At 36.8% G+C, this 14639-nt stretch overlaps 1 protein-coding gene across 1 annotated transcript in view; it reads left to right on the forward strand.

Moving 5' to 3' along the window:
- Window positions 1-13138, forward strand: part of SHCBP1 (SHC binding and spindle associated 1) — a 19622-nt gene extending 6484 nt beyond the window's left edge. Inside the window, exons 5-10 of the mRNA XM_081806632.1 lie at window positions 4517-4609; window positions 7778-8011; window positions 8102-8270; window positions 8567-8687; window positions 11717-11848; window positions 12487-13138. Coding sequence (XP_081662758.1) covers window positions 4517-4609; window positions 7778-8011; window positions 8102-8270; window positions 8567-8687; window positions 11717-11848; window positions 12487-12890 — 1153 coding nt within the window. The 3' untranslated portion in view covers window positions 12891-13138. The remainder of the gene's footprint in view (window positions 1-4516; window positions 4610-7777; window positions 8012-8101; window positions 8271-8566; window positions 8688-11716; window positions 11849-12486) is intronic.
- The last annotated feature ends 1501 nt before the right edge of the window (window positions 13139-14639 follow it).

Genomic DNA, 14639 nt, shown 5'->3' on the forward strand with positions numbered 1-14639 from the left:
CAGATAGTTCCTGATACAGATAGTTCTTTTGGATCTTCTGTGTTGTAAGTATATTCACTAAGGAAGGCTGACTTTTGTCTATTTAAAAATGGACTTCTATTCCTCTAGGAACTGGGAGACTGGATAATAGAATGATCATTAATAGTGTGGCATAATGTCTTATAGTTTTCAGTTTTTAAGCCATTAGTGAGTTAACCTGGTTTTGCTGAGCTTAATTTGAATGCTCTACAAAGAAGCAGGATATTTCTCGGGCCCTGCTTCCAAGATCTTATGGAAAACTTCTAATTGTATCCAAGAACTTTTAATCCTATATGTTCAGTATTAGGCCAAGTAATATAAATCTAAACAACTGGCTTCTGTCCAGAACCAGAATAATTCTCTTGTTTCTCTCACTTGAAAAAAATCTGTCAATTGAAGCATTTGAAGGTAAAGGGATAATTGATGAGTTTAGGAAATTAAGAGTCAGGGAGCTAATCTCTAGGGGTATTGAAGTTTGTAGAAAGACTAGTATTTAGAATTAGTAATGGTATTATTTGAAGGTGAGCCTGGCTAAATTTATTCTTCATTTTGAGGGCTCAGATTCTGGTCAATGCCCAGAAAATTTCAAATTATTCAGGTTCTCATTTGTTTATTCAATGAATATTCAAGTGCTGGGTCCTGAATTGAAGGGGAGATTTGACTGGTACATGAAACTGACACAATCACCATCACCAGGGGGCTGTCAATCTAAAGGTGGGAGGTGAATCTTAATCACACAACGGTGTATATGTGATTGGAAACTGCAGTGAGTGCAGTCAAGAGGTAGAGTGTTCTAAGACTAGGTCACTGACTGTTACATGGTTGTCTCCTGAGGAAATGGCATTTGAACTTGGGTCTGAAGTGTTGGCAAGGTGGAAAGGGACTGTGGCAGGGGTGGGGAGGGAACAGTTTCAGGAGCTGAGTAAGTTTAAGGCGCTGAAAGGCCAGTGTGGCTGGAACACAGACAGTAATGAGGGAGGCTTAGGAAACCAGCTTATAGGTTGTCAGGAGGGAGAATATGCAGGACTTTGTCATCCAGTTAGTCATTTTTGTCTTTAAGAGCACTGGGGAAGCACTGAAAGGTTTTTATTCAAAGGTGAATAGGATCAGCTTTTTGTTTTAAAAGGTTCATTCTGGCTGCTGTGTGGAAAACAAATGCAGGGAGATGGACTAGGAAGACCAGGTGAGGGGCAAGAGAGTGGACGGGAGTGGGGTATGGAGAGGACACATGGAGGCTTCCCGACAGGGTAGGATGGCTGGGACTTGATGGTGGAGTGGATCTGGGGGATAAGGAGATATGAGTGGATATGGCAGAAGTCAAGGTTTCTGTCTTGAGGGAATAAACACCGGAGGAGGTGCAGATGTGAATGGTGTATGAATGTCCAGTATGGTACTGGTGAGCTTACTACTTGAGCTGGGTCTTGAAATGTGGGTATAAGCTCACCAGGTAGAGAAGATGGACAGCCTGACCAGTATGTCACACGGAGGTTTGCAAGAGCTTGTGAAATGGGAGTTGGCATGTAGGAGGTCTGAGGCAAGAGAGGAGCTCTAGAGCCAGATTGTGAACCCATGGAACACTGCCACGCTCAGGATTTTGAACTTCATTCTGAGGGTAGGAGCCAGCAGTTTTTTTAATTGAGTAAAGGCATGCTCAGGTTCATTTTTTTTAAAGATGACTCTATAGGGTACACCTGGGTGGCTCTCTTTTAAGCGTCTGTCTTCGGCTCAAGTCATGATCCAGGATTCTGGGATCGAGCCTAGTGTCAGGCTCCCTGCTCAGTGGAGAGTCTGCTTCTCCCTCCCCCTGCTCTTGTGCTCTCTCTCTCCCTCAAATTAAAAAAAAAAAAAAATCTTAAAAAAAAAGCTCCAAACAACAACAGAAAAATGACTCTAGAGGATGAAGAGACTGGCAGTCCAATCTACAAGGATTAAGAGATGGCTTCATTTTCACTGCTCCTTTTCACAGCAGAACTTCTTGACAGAGTTCTGTGTAGTTTCAGTCTGCACTTCTTGGCATTCCAGTAATGCTTCTGCCCCACAGCCCCACTGAAATTGTGCTTGAGGTCACCAAAGTCCTCCATGTTCTCCTTCCCCATCACCTCTTCTCTGATCATATCTTGCTTTCCCTCTTGGTCACATTCTAGTTATTTGATCATTTCCATCTTTTTAACACACTCCCCTCCAGCTTCTTAGTCATCTTGGCCTGCTTTTCCTCTCTTGCTCAAAACTTTAAAATGTTGGAGTTACCCAGGGATCCGTCCTAGACTAGTTACCCTTCTCTCTCTTTAATCAGCCTTGGAAGCACATTAGAATCACCTGGAATTGTTATTTTATAGGAGTGTTTTTTTTTTTTTTAAATCAGTGTGCTTTTATTCACAATGCTCTGGTGTTCATAAACAATGCCACTGATAAATTCTCTTACCCATCGGATGGACCACTGTTACTGCCTCCCCTGGCTGCCTTTACTCATTATCGTCCTGCTGGTCAAATTTATATAAAAGACCAGGTTATTAGGATTTTATGTTAAGTGCATACAGCAATCTTCCCCACAGCATGTATAGTATTGTCCTCTTTTAATTAAAGAGACATGTGTGTGCATGAGCGTGTGCATGCACACACACACCTACATATACACATGTATACACATTCATGGAGACAAAGTCTGGAAAGCATGTTTATGCCAGACTGTTGAAAACAATTATCTCTCATAGTGGGATTACAGGTAAATTCACTTTTTTATAAGCATTATTTGAAAAAAAAAAAGAAACCACCCACTATTTTTGGTGGTGGCTCTTCTGATCATTATTTATAGGAGTGTTCTAACTAATACATGAAGAGAGAATGATAGGATCAGAATATTAATATTTTATAACTTATAATAAATAAATGTTCTAGGCAATGATCATGATTGGCTACTACAACCATTGGTTAAAAACTCACAGGGGGAACTTGGTAGTGGATGTATCAGGCTGACAAACCTGAATCCAATGGTTTCTTAACCTCATCATCAGAAGAGATGACCAGGTATCATATACTTCCTGATGGAAGTACATTGTGTCTCTTTTTAAGTACCCTTGCTAAAAAAAATCTTTCCTAAAGCTGATCAAGTCTTTAGATCTTACTGTCTGTTTACCAGAAGTAAAAGAAACAGAAGAACATGTTAAATGACCCCATGGGGATGCAATCAATAAAATTCAGAGTGTGGAAAACTGTTAAATAAATTGCAAGGAGAAAAGGAGGGGGGGATAATCTGTAGAATAAAAGCGATTTAATTAAATACAATGGTTGACCCTTGTTTGGATCCTTACTTGAACAAGCCAATGGTAAAACAACAGCAACAATAGCCGAAGAGACAAACAGGGAAAATTCAACACTAACTGGATATTTGGATATTAAGGGAATTATGACATTTTCTTGATATCAAGATTTATTTTAAAGCTACATACTAAATTTTGTGAATGATGTTCTATGTTTGACATTTGCTTTAAAGTAATCCAGTGTTGGGATGGTGGGGGTGGGGAGCAGAGAAGTAAGTGGGTAGGGTAGAGATGAAAAAAGATTGCCTATGCACTGATAATTGTTGAAGCTGGGTGATGCATACATGGTATTCATTATACTACTTGCTTTTGTATATGTTTGAAATTTTCCATAATAAAAATTTGTTAAATCACTTGGAGAGGTTTAAAAAAATTGAATTCTGTATCTAACCCCCAACTCCCCAAAGATTCTGATTTATTGGTCTGGAATAGGTTTGGGAACCAATTTTTAAAAGCTTCCAAGGGGACTCTAACATGCAGTCAGGTTTGAGAACTGCTGCTTTATATTATGACCCTAGATGATCTCATCCGTTGCTTTAATGCCATCAATATGCTGACAACTCCCAGATTTATGTTTTTAGCCCTGACCTTTCCCTTGGGCTCTGGGCTTGTATATTCATCTTGACTCTTGACATCATCCACTTGGAGGTCAGATAGGCATCTCCATTCAAACATGGAGAAAACAACTCTGTTTTTAACCTAAACCTGTTTCTCTACCAGTCTTTTCTGTCTTAACAAATGGCACTACCATCCACCCAATTATAGATGGTCAGTAAATCTTTTTCTTCTTTTTTTGATTTTATTTATTTATTTAGAGCACAAGCTGGTGCGGGGAGGGGCAGATGGAGAAGGAGAAGGAGAATCCCTGCTCAGTCAACCTGGGACTTGATCCCAGGTTTCTGGGATCATGACCTGAGCTGAAGGCAGACACTCAAGCAACTGAGTCACCCAGGCACCCCAATAAATAGTTCTAATTAAAGATCATAATGGAACCAGTGTTGTAGAAAAATTTCTTTAGCCAATCCATAGAAGTTCTATGACTCCTGACTCTCGAGTCTAACATTTATGCAACATTGTCTACTGGAGCTGATACAGTTTTGTTTTACTCTTTAGCTTGCACCCCTCCAAACCTTAACACTGAGCCAGTGATTGAATTTGAATGATATGAATTTCCTTTTCAGGTTTTTCTATCAAAACATTTGGAGGAGCTGGGATGAAGAAGAGGAGGATGAGTATGATTATTTTGTCAGATGTGTTGAACCTCGACTGAGATTGTAAGTATTTATTAGTGACCTTGTACATGTTGGAAAAATTGTTGTCCATGGTTTAATTTTACCCATCTGGTGTATATATACTTCAGGGGCCCACACATAGAAGAACAGGCCACCATACAAATAGTATAACCCATTGAAAAGTTATTAAATGAAACTTGTGCAAGGGCAGAGTAACCTACTCATAGTTTATAAACTGAGTAACAGCAGAGTTCAGGGATATTGAAGTTAAATAGCTAACTGTTTTATAAGTCTAAATAAAACTCAGTTGAGCTAATGTGTTTTAAAAAAAAAGCTCTGTATTAAATTCAAAGACAGTTGTTTGAAAAATAGTGAAATTAGTTGAATTATAGAAGACTTCTTTTGCTTTAATTTTTAAAAGAGTACTTTAAAAAATATTTGGCTTTATTCTAAGTTCCTACAGTAAAACACACTAGGTTAAACTAACAGAATTATTTCAGGGTGTTTTGTCAAGTTCTTGTCTTTGAATCTTATTTGACAAATGGATGAAAATACTAAACAGTTAATATTGGTGTGCATAAAAATTTCCTAAATACTGAAACACATTCTTTTTCTAATTTGTCATATTTTAATAGGGAAAAATGCTTACGTTATAAAAAACCTAGCTTAACCATGCAACCCAAGTAGTTGTTCTGCACTGATTTTGTTAAATGTTCATTCAGATTTCCACTAGGTGGTACTCTAAGACCAGGTAATTTTTCTTCTATTCATAAGTGGTAATTTAAAGGCAGTGCTGCAATAAGAAATTAGAACTTGCACTCAAAAAAAATTTTTTTTCCTCTGTGAAAGATGATTGGTTACATAAGATAAGGCAGTTACCCTTTACATTTTTGTGGAACCCAATTAGATTTAGTAAGTTTCTCTTGGTTTATATAGTAAATAATAAGTAAAAAAATATGTGAAAAATCTAGTTAATGGTTCTACCTGATTTAGAATTATGTATGATTTCTATTTAGCCTTTCCAATTTTTCCATTGTGCATTTCCTGTTTTCCCATAGTGTATTCAATAAAATGCCAGGATTTCAATAAGCTTACATATTTTCTAGTTTTGGTACACTTGCTCTTAGAAAGCAATGATTGGTTTTGATTGAAGTGAAATGTAATGGTAGGTGAGTATTATGTATCTAGCAAATTTGATCTTGGAAAGGACTGTATTCTGAGTTGACTGCTTTACATGTTAAAACAAGAAATGATTTACATACATACCTTGTACATCACTGTTGGGAAAGCCTAAGGGAGGAATTGTTTTCAGTTATGGAGAAGAAACTACGGTACTTGTTGGGGAAACTGGAATGTTATCAAATGTAGGCAGACTCTATAGAAGGTCCCTAGGCAAAGATAGGAGTAGTGTTATCAACAGGCAGGATTTAAAGGGAATCAAGCCATATTGTCTTGATTTTGTACTGTAAGGTAAATGTTTTTCCTTTTTAATTCAAAACACTGTGCTTCAAAGCTTATGGGTCTGAGACACAGATGTTGGTTCATTGCTTCCAGACCACAAAGTATCACTTTAATGAGAAGAAATAAGGTGATTGGCATGGATATTGGAAATGCTAAGAAACTTCTTTTAAAATTTGAGTCTTAATCTTCATAACTTAATAGACCTGATCAAGCAGTCAGTGGTTTGGTTCCCAATTGTTTGTTTGCAAAGTGGATTTCTAGAATATCTTTAAATGAGTATGGATTAACCAAAGCAGACAAAATCCATGCTTTTCAAGCTTCACCTAATTCATTTCCTTGAAAAGTGGAAAAAAATTATTTTTTATTTATTTTAAATACTGTTTGAATGTTAACTGTAATTTTTTTTTTTTTTTAAAGATTTTATTTATTTATTTGACAGAGACAGAGATAGTGAGAGCAGGAACACAAGCAGCGGGAGGGGGAGAGGGAGAAGCAGGCCTCCCGCCGAGCAGGGAGCCCGATGTGGGACTTGATCCCAGGACCCTGGGACCATGACCTGAGCCGAAGGCAGACGCTTAACGACTGAGCCACCCAGGCGCCCCTTGTTAACTGTAATTTCATGTAAATTTGTTTAGGATGTGGTTTTGTTTTTCCCCCTATCTTATTTAGAGCATGACTAAGTTGATAAAACATCATCTAAGGCAATGGTTTTCAACCTTGACTGCACATTAGAATCCCCAAGGAACTTTAAAAAAAACCTCTCTACTTCTAGAGACCAATTTAATTGGTCTGAATGGGGACCTGAGCATTTGTATTTTTAAAAGCTCCCCAGTGATTCTAATATGCAGCCAAGGTTGAAAAACTCTGGCCTCAGGCATAGCTAGTCAATACACTTTTAACTGAGAAATAAAGCAATTATTTTAAAACTATAGGTAATGACAATAAAATTGCAGTTTATTTTCAAATCCATTAATTTCACATCCATTAACGTGATTGTACTACATTCATAAATTATTTTATTGCATCTAGAAATACTTTTGGTTCTGTCTATATGTTTGAGAAGGTATATAAACTAATAATAAATTTTAAGTGCCAATAAGGTTGTCCAATACAAGGTTATTTTGTTTTAATCACTCTCTAGTTTAGTAATGGCAGCTTTATATTTTTTTTCTGAGAATCTCAAAGACTTACGTTTTTGAAACATATTGTAATAATCTTCCTAAGAGAATATTCAGCATAATTTTGTGCTGTAGTGCTTTAAATGTGAGGAAGGACTAAAGCCAATGCTTGAATCATTTTTAATTTTTGATCCTATAAATATGGTAATCTTCAACATTGTTGTGAAACTATTGGGATACGTCCCTCCCCCCCACCCCACACCCCCAGATTGCCCTCTGACATCTGCTTATTAAGAATCTAATATATGAGAACATAATTTTTTATTAAATAATGATTACAAACGGTAAAATGTGAATTTCAGTGTTTCTAAAGCACAAATGCTTGGATCTAAGGACAAAACCCAGCAACTCCCCATAACAAGAAAAGTTAGTGACCTTAATGAAGTGGTCCTTAAAACTTTCAATAGCTTCCACTTATAATAGAGTGCTATTCAGAAAGACTTTCCATGTACCTGAGTTATGTACGATAAAATGCTTTTCTTTCTGGTCTTTGAGGACTAAATGGGTTGTTTTAATGATAGGAAAATGTGTCAGAAAGGCAGTGGATTTCAATTTGCTTTTAAACTTTCAGGCATTATGACATCCTTGAAGACCGAGTTCCTTCAGGACTTATTGTTGATTACCGCAATCTGTTGTCCCAATGTGAGGAGAGTTACAGGACATTTTTAAATCTGAGAAGCAGTTTGTCAAATTGTAACTCTGATTCTGAGCAGGAAAACATCTCCATGGTTGAAGGGTTAAAATTGTATTCAGAGATTGAACAGTTGAAACAAAAGCTAAAACTCATTGAGAATCCTTTGTTGAGGTATGTGTGTCTTTGTTATTCTTAGTTAGTTGGCATCTTTTCTAACCAGCTGTCTTACTAAGAACTGATGGGTCTGTTGGTTTCTCTAAGATACGTGTTTGGTTATCAGAAGAATTCGAACATCCAAGCAAAGGGCATTCGTCCAAATGGTCAGAAGGTCATGCATGTGGTCTCCTCCACCATGATGACTGGTCTGCTGCGGTCTCTGCTCAGGGACAGGCTTTGTCAGGAGCCTTGTAAGGAGGAAACAGAAATTCAGGTAAAAGGAGGTTTTTACCTCAGGTGGCTTTTTTTTTTCTAATTCACTCTGGTTTTCCTGAATCCTACAAAGTGTTTACAGGAGCTTACCAGAGTTGTTTATTTGTGAAATGGGTAGTAGTGAGAGCCCTGCCTTTCATCAGCATTAGTGACTTACCAAGCACGTGTTGATCATGAGGAGATACTTAAGTATGCAGTTTGGGCTCCCTTTATAAAGTGAAGCAGGAGGGTACCTGGAGTGATATGTAGGTTGCCATTTTGGGGGGTGTATATTTGCAATCTGTTGTTGTTTTCTAGTTCCATAGTGACCCGTTGTCTGCTATAAATGCCTGCTATGAAGGGGACACTGTGATTGTTTGTCCTGGCCATTACATGGTACATGGCACATTCGCCATTGCTGATTCCATTGAGTTGGAAGGTGAGTCTGGGATATCATGCAACCAAACTCTCTTGCATGATACGCTTAAGAAAACAGTAAGTCACTGATCTTGTTGAAGCTCCAAGAATATGATTTAATCCATTTGATTTCAAATGAGTTGCCTTAAAATATTAAAAGTATTTAAAGTGTATCAGGGGGACGCCTGGGTGGCTCAGTCAGTTAAGCGGCTGCCTTCAGCCCAGGTCATGATCCCAGGGTCCTGGGATCGAGTCCCACATTGGGCTCCTTGCTCAGCAGGGAACCTGCTTCTCCCTTTCTCTCCCTCTGCTTGTGCTCTCTCTGTCAAATAAATAAAATCTTAAAAAAAAAAAAAAATAAAGTGTATGGGGGATTGACTCCATGTTTGAGCAACTTGAGGTATGATTCTTTGTATGTGTTGGGGAAAACAAGCACATAGAGAAAAAAAGACCATTAGGAAGAAGTGTATTTCTAGATTGTAGGTGGTTTATGAAGAGGAAATCTCATTTCTAGAATAAAAATTTTTCCTAGCAATATTTTTTTAGAGTTTATTTTTTATTTCTTGCTTACTCTTATTTCTTATATGTTATGAATATGTTGATGCATGTTTTTTTGTTTTTTGTTTTTAAATTTAACATATTTTTGCATGGGTATAGGTCCAACTTGAAAGTGGACCAAAAATCTTTTATCTTATTAATTTTTTATTTTTTATTTTAAATTATTTTTAATTTTCTTTTTAAGAGATTTTATTTATTTGAGAGAGAATGAGAGAGAGCACGATCAAGGGGTGGGGGTCAGAGGGGGAAGCAGACTCTACCGAGCAGGGACTCGATCCCAGAACTCTGGGATCATGACCTGAGTTGAAGGCAGATGCCAAACAGACTTAGCCACCCAGGCATCCTTATTAATTATTTAAAAGCTTGCTGAGGGGCTTTTAAAGGTGGCTCAGTTAGTTGAGTGTCTGACTCTTGGTTTTGGCTCAGGTCATGATCTCAGGGTCTTGGGATCAAACCCAGCTATGGGCTTCACACTCTGTGGGGAGTCTGCTTCTCTCCCTCTCCCTCTGCCCTTCTCCAACTCATGCTCTTGCACTCTCTCTCTCTAGAGAAAAAAATAAATAAATAAAAGCTTGCTGAATGTCAAATTCTACACTTCGTATCGTAACCAAAGTGTACTTTTGAGAACATTTATGTTGAAAGATTCTATTAAAAATAACTTTTTAGCAGTCATAATCTTATTGTACATTTAGAGTGATTCCTAAATTTAGGTTACTTTACAGTTGTTCATCTTGTCCTGTGTATTTCCATAACATGTCAAATTTAGATGCACCTGTTCAACTATTTACCAAAAGAGCTTTAAGTTAGCAATAAAGCTTGTAATGCAAAAAATCGTTTATCATTTTGGGACTTGTGCAGCTGTTCACAAACTGCTTAAGCTATGTTCTTTATCTTTATCTTGTCAAAACTTCTTAATGGAAGCAAGGCTGGGAGTTTAATTTCCTGCTGTTCACTAGTACATCACCTCCCCCCTTTTTTGTTTTATGTATGTAATTTTTGTTCTTTCTCCTCTCCAATATTTGATATATAATAGATGTGTGTGTATAAATAACACATCTGCAGGATAAATCACTGCAATAAAAACACTTTACTTTTTGGCCTAGTGAAAATAGCATTGATATTATAGATTGTATGGTGGATAAGAGTTCTTCCTAGATTGGTAAGGATATTAATAATGAAATTGCCAAAGTATAATAAATAACCATATAGAATTCTGATAGTTAAGTGTAAAGATAACTAGATTTACTGACAGAAGGCATTTCCAAGAATTTGAGAAATCCTATGGTATCTCTAATGTGAATTTATGGAGTACTTGTTCATGAGTAAGATTAAAGGTTATCTGATTTCTGATCTATAGCTAACACTTATCACAGGAGGTATATAATTGAGTACCACTGTGTGTAGGGTGTTAACAGTACTTGTAGTAGGGTTTTTCTTTCTTGTTTAGAACATATATTCACTTAAGTGATGGTTTTATGTTTTAAACTACTAAGAATATGTAGCTTGTTTATGCAGTAATCTGTTTTTTTCTCAATATGACATTTGATTTTTAAATTTTTTTTTGATGATAAAAAACAATGGTTATTAAAGAAAATGTTCCAACTACAGGCAGACACAAAAAGAATCAGGGAAAAAAAATACTTATAATCCAGTCATCCAGAGTCCACCACTGGCAGCATTCCCGAGTATGGAGTCCTCTTGCATTCTCCTTCAGTGCCCCTGAAAGCTTGTCTGTGTCCTTTGAGTACAACTTCACTGGTTTTGCCTTTAATGTAGTGACTGCTTTCATTTACTCAAGCAAAGACTCATCTTAGACAACGAGAGTTATTTCTTACAGCTTTGTCTATGTGCTTTGTTTTATGATAAAAGTCAGGCAATTTCTCTAGTTTTCTGATATTCCAGTTTTTTGTACTCCTGTTCAGAGGTCTGGCCTGTATTATTAGTTTGGGATTTGTAGAGATCCAATGTTTTTTTATTGTTTTACAAGGTAGACCTATTTTTTCAATAATTAAAATGTTTTAAGTCAGTTTGTCACATTCTAAGTCAGTCTAAGAGACTACTAAAATTAGAAAATCTTGAAAAATACTTAGGTTTTTAAACCTAATTTATATTAGAATAATAGAATTTTAGAGTTGGGAAAAAACCTATAAGGGTTAAATGCTTTAAAGCTTTTTGAACCAGCTGTATTTAGGGTTATTTATTTTTATATAGCAGTTTTATAAGCAAATTTAGTGCTGAGTTAGTCTGAGTTGGTTGATAGGGTAGTCTTCCCGATATGGTGGCAAATTGAGGAATTGTTATTATTAAAAGTTGTATACCCTGGTTTAAATTAAACAAGATATGTGGGGAGATAATTAGATTTTATTTAAATGCAACTTGGTTGACTGGTCTCATATCATTTGGAGCCATTGAAAATAGAGAAATCTATTGTAGCAGTTTTATGTTTAGACATTTCCCCTCACCTATCTTAAATGCTCTTGTTCTCTTCCTTAGGATATGGTCTACCAGATGATATTGTGATAGAAAAGAGGGGCAAAGGAGATACTTTTGTGGATTGTACAGGTGTGGATATTAAAATCTCAGGAATAAAATTTATTCAGCATGATGCTGTAGAAGGAATCTTGAGTAAGTATGTGAATATTTCCTGTATTATTTTGTTTCAGGTTTTAAAAGAAAACTTTACTTTTCCTGGAAGATGCAATTTAATAAGCCACTTTTGAGTATATGGAAGGCTGATTATTTATGTACATAACATGATGACTTAGGAAGCTTACTCTAAAAAATAGTCTATTCTTGAAAATTTGTTAGTTTAATATTGGTTTCCTTGTGATCATTTTTTTTTTTTAAACATTCCAATATTGTGGTCTGTGTTCTTTGTATTTGACTTAGCCCTAGACTCAATGCAGCTCTATTCACATTGTGCTGGTATTGGTTTTCTAGAATCTGTATTCCCCTTTCTTAAATTGGGTCGCCGTTTTTTCTCCCTTCCAAGATACTCATGAAAGTTACTTTCTGATACTTTTTTGGTAATGAAAAGTGCTTTTTAACCTAATTTTGCATTTCTGAGATCAATTCATTTGTTTTTAAGAATGCTGCTTTTAGATTTTAGTCATTATTTTGTATATTATGAATTTGTAATTCCAGTAACAAAGTTTAAATGGTAGCTAGAGAAATATTTAGACCGCCTAATGTCAGCTCTAGACCATTTCTAATACTGGAAACACACATTACTTAAAGCATTTGACTGCATGTTTTCATCCTAGTAATTCACCGTGGTAAGACCACATTGGAAAACTGTGTGCTGCAGTGTGAAACTACAGGAGTCACAGTGCGAACATCAGCAGAATTTTTAATGAAGAACTCGGATTTATATGGTGCCAAGGTAGGAAAATCTCTTATCCTTTGGGGAAGTAGCTTAGGTTTAAGTTCTAAATACATAAACAAAATGTCGGACCCACATGTAAATGCAGACTCCTGTTCTCTTTCTTCAAAGCAGGTCAGACACTTTTATGTACTAAGTCAGGCAGATTTCAGTTGTATAAGGAAGAAAAATAAGAAATCTCAGTTTCTCTGTGGTAACTTTGAGAAATTTAGACCCTTCACATTTCTTAACTTTATAAATGATTTTGTAGCAATTGAAGCTCAGTTGCTTTTGTTTTTTAATTAGACTTTTTGTTTTGAGAGAATTGCTGAGATAATATGTTGTTGTAAGAAGTAATACAGAGATCCTTTATGTGTATTCTGTACTAGTTTCCCCCAGTTGTAACATCTTGCAAAACTGTAGTACAATAGCACAACAGGATAGCATCCACTCAGTCAAGTTGAGTATTTCCATCATTCCAAGGATCCTGCATATTGCCTTTTGACAGCGACATCCACTTGCTTCTCCTACAGACTTTTTAAATCACTCTCTTCTCCATTTCTGTTATTTCACTATTTCAAGAATGTTATGTAAATGTAAATCATCATAACCTTCTGGGATTGGGTTTTTTCACTCAGCACAGTTTTCTGGAGCTTCATCCAAGTTGTAGGTACCAAGTGTTTGTTCTTTTTTATTGCTGAATAGTATTCCAGCATATGGTTGTTGCACAGTTTGTTTAACTGTTCACCTGTTGAAGGATATCTGGATTGTTTCCAGGTTTTGGCTATTGTAAATCAAGCTGCAGCAAACATTTGTGCACAGGTTACTATGTGAACAGTTTTCACTTCTCTGGAGTAAATGCCCGGGAGTGTGGTTGTAGGTCACATGGTAGCTGCATCTACTATATACCCTTTTTAAAGACATGGTCAAACTTTTCCAGGGTAGTTCTATCATTTTACATTCCCATCAATGATGTTTGAATGATACAGTTTCTCCATATCCTCACCAGCATTTGGTATTTTTACTGTTTAATTTTAGCCATTCTGATAGGTGTATGGTTTTAATTTGCATTTACCTAGTGGTTAGTGATGTGGAACATTTTTTCATATGCTTACTTGCCATCCTTCTCTTCAGTGAAATGTCTATTTGTGACTTCTGCCCATTTTCTAATTAGATTATTCTTTTTTACTGTAGAGTTTTGAGAGTTCTTTTTATATTCTAGATACTAGTCCTCTGGTGGGTGTTTGTTTTGCAGATTTTTTTTTTTTTGAGAGAGAGAGAGAACGTGCACACACGTCTGCGAGCAGGTGGGGAGGGAAGGGCAGAGAGAGAGGGAGAGAGAGAATCCCAAGTCCAGCCATGGCACCATGTCCAGCTCAGAGCCCTACCTGGGGCTTGATCCCATGACCCTGAAATCATGACCCAAGTCAAAATCAAGAGTTGGATGCTCAACCGACTGAGCCACCTAGGTGCCCCTGCAGATTTTTATGCTAGTCTATAGCTTATCTTTTCATTTTCTTCACACAGGCTTTTATAGAGCAAAGCTTTAAATTTTGATGAAGTATAATTTATCGATTTTTCCTTGTATGGGCAGTGCTTTTGGTGTTAAGTGTAAGAACTCTTTGCCCAGCCTTAGATCGCAAAGATTTTCTCTCTTTTTTTTTTTCCTAAAAATTTTATAGTTTACCTTTTACACTTAAGATCATGATCTATTTTTGAGTAAATTTTGGTGTTAATGTGAGTTTTAGGTTAAGGTTTATTTATTTGCCCATAGATGTTCAATTGTAACCACATCATCTCTTGAAAAGCCTGTCCTTCTTCCAAGAGATTGGTTTTGCACCTTTGTCAAAAATCATCTGGGAGGGGCGCCTGGGTGGCTCAGTTGGTTAAGCGACTGCCTTCGGCTCAGGTCATGATCCTGGAGTCCCGGGATCGAGTCCCGCATCGGGCTCCCTGCTGTCAGCAGGGAGTCTGCTTCTCCCTCTGACCCTCCCCCCTCTCATGTACTCGCTCTCTCTCATTCTCTCTCTCTCAAATAAATAAATAAAATCTTTA

Source organism: Leptonychotes weddellii, chromosome 16 (assembly GCF_054177405.1).
Source record: "Leptonychotes weddellii isolate Sample4059 chromosome 16, ASM5417740v2, whole genome shotgun sequence".
Lineage (NCBI taxonomy): Eukaryota > Metazoa > Chordata > Mammalia > Carnivora > Phocidae > Leptonychotes > Leptonychotes weddellii.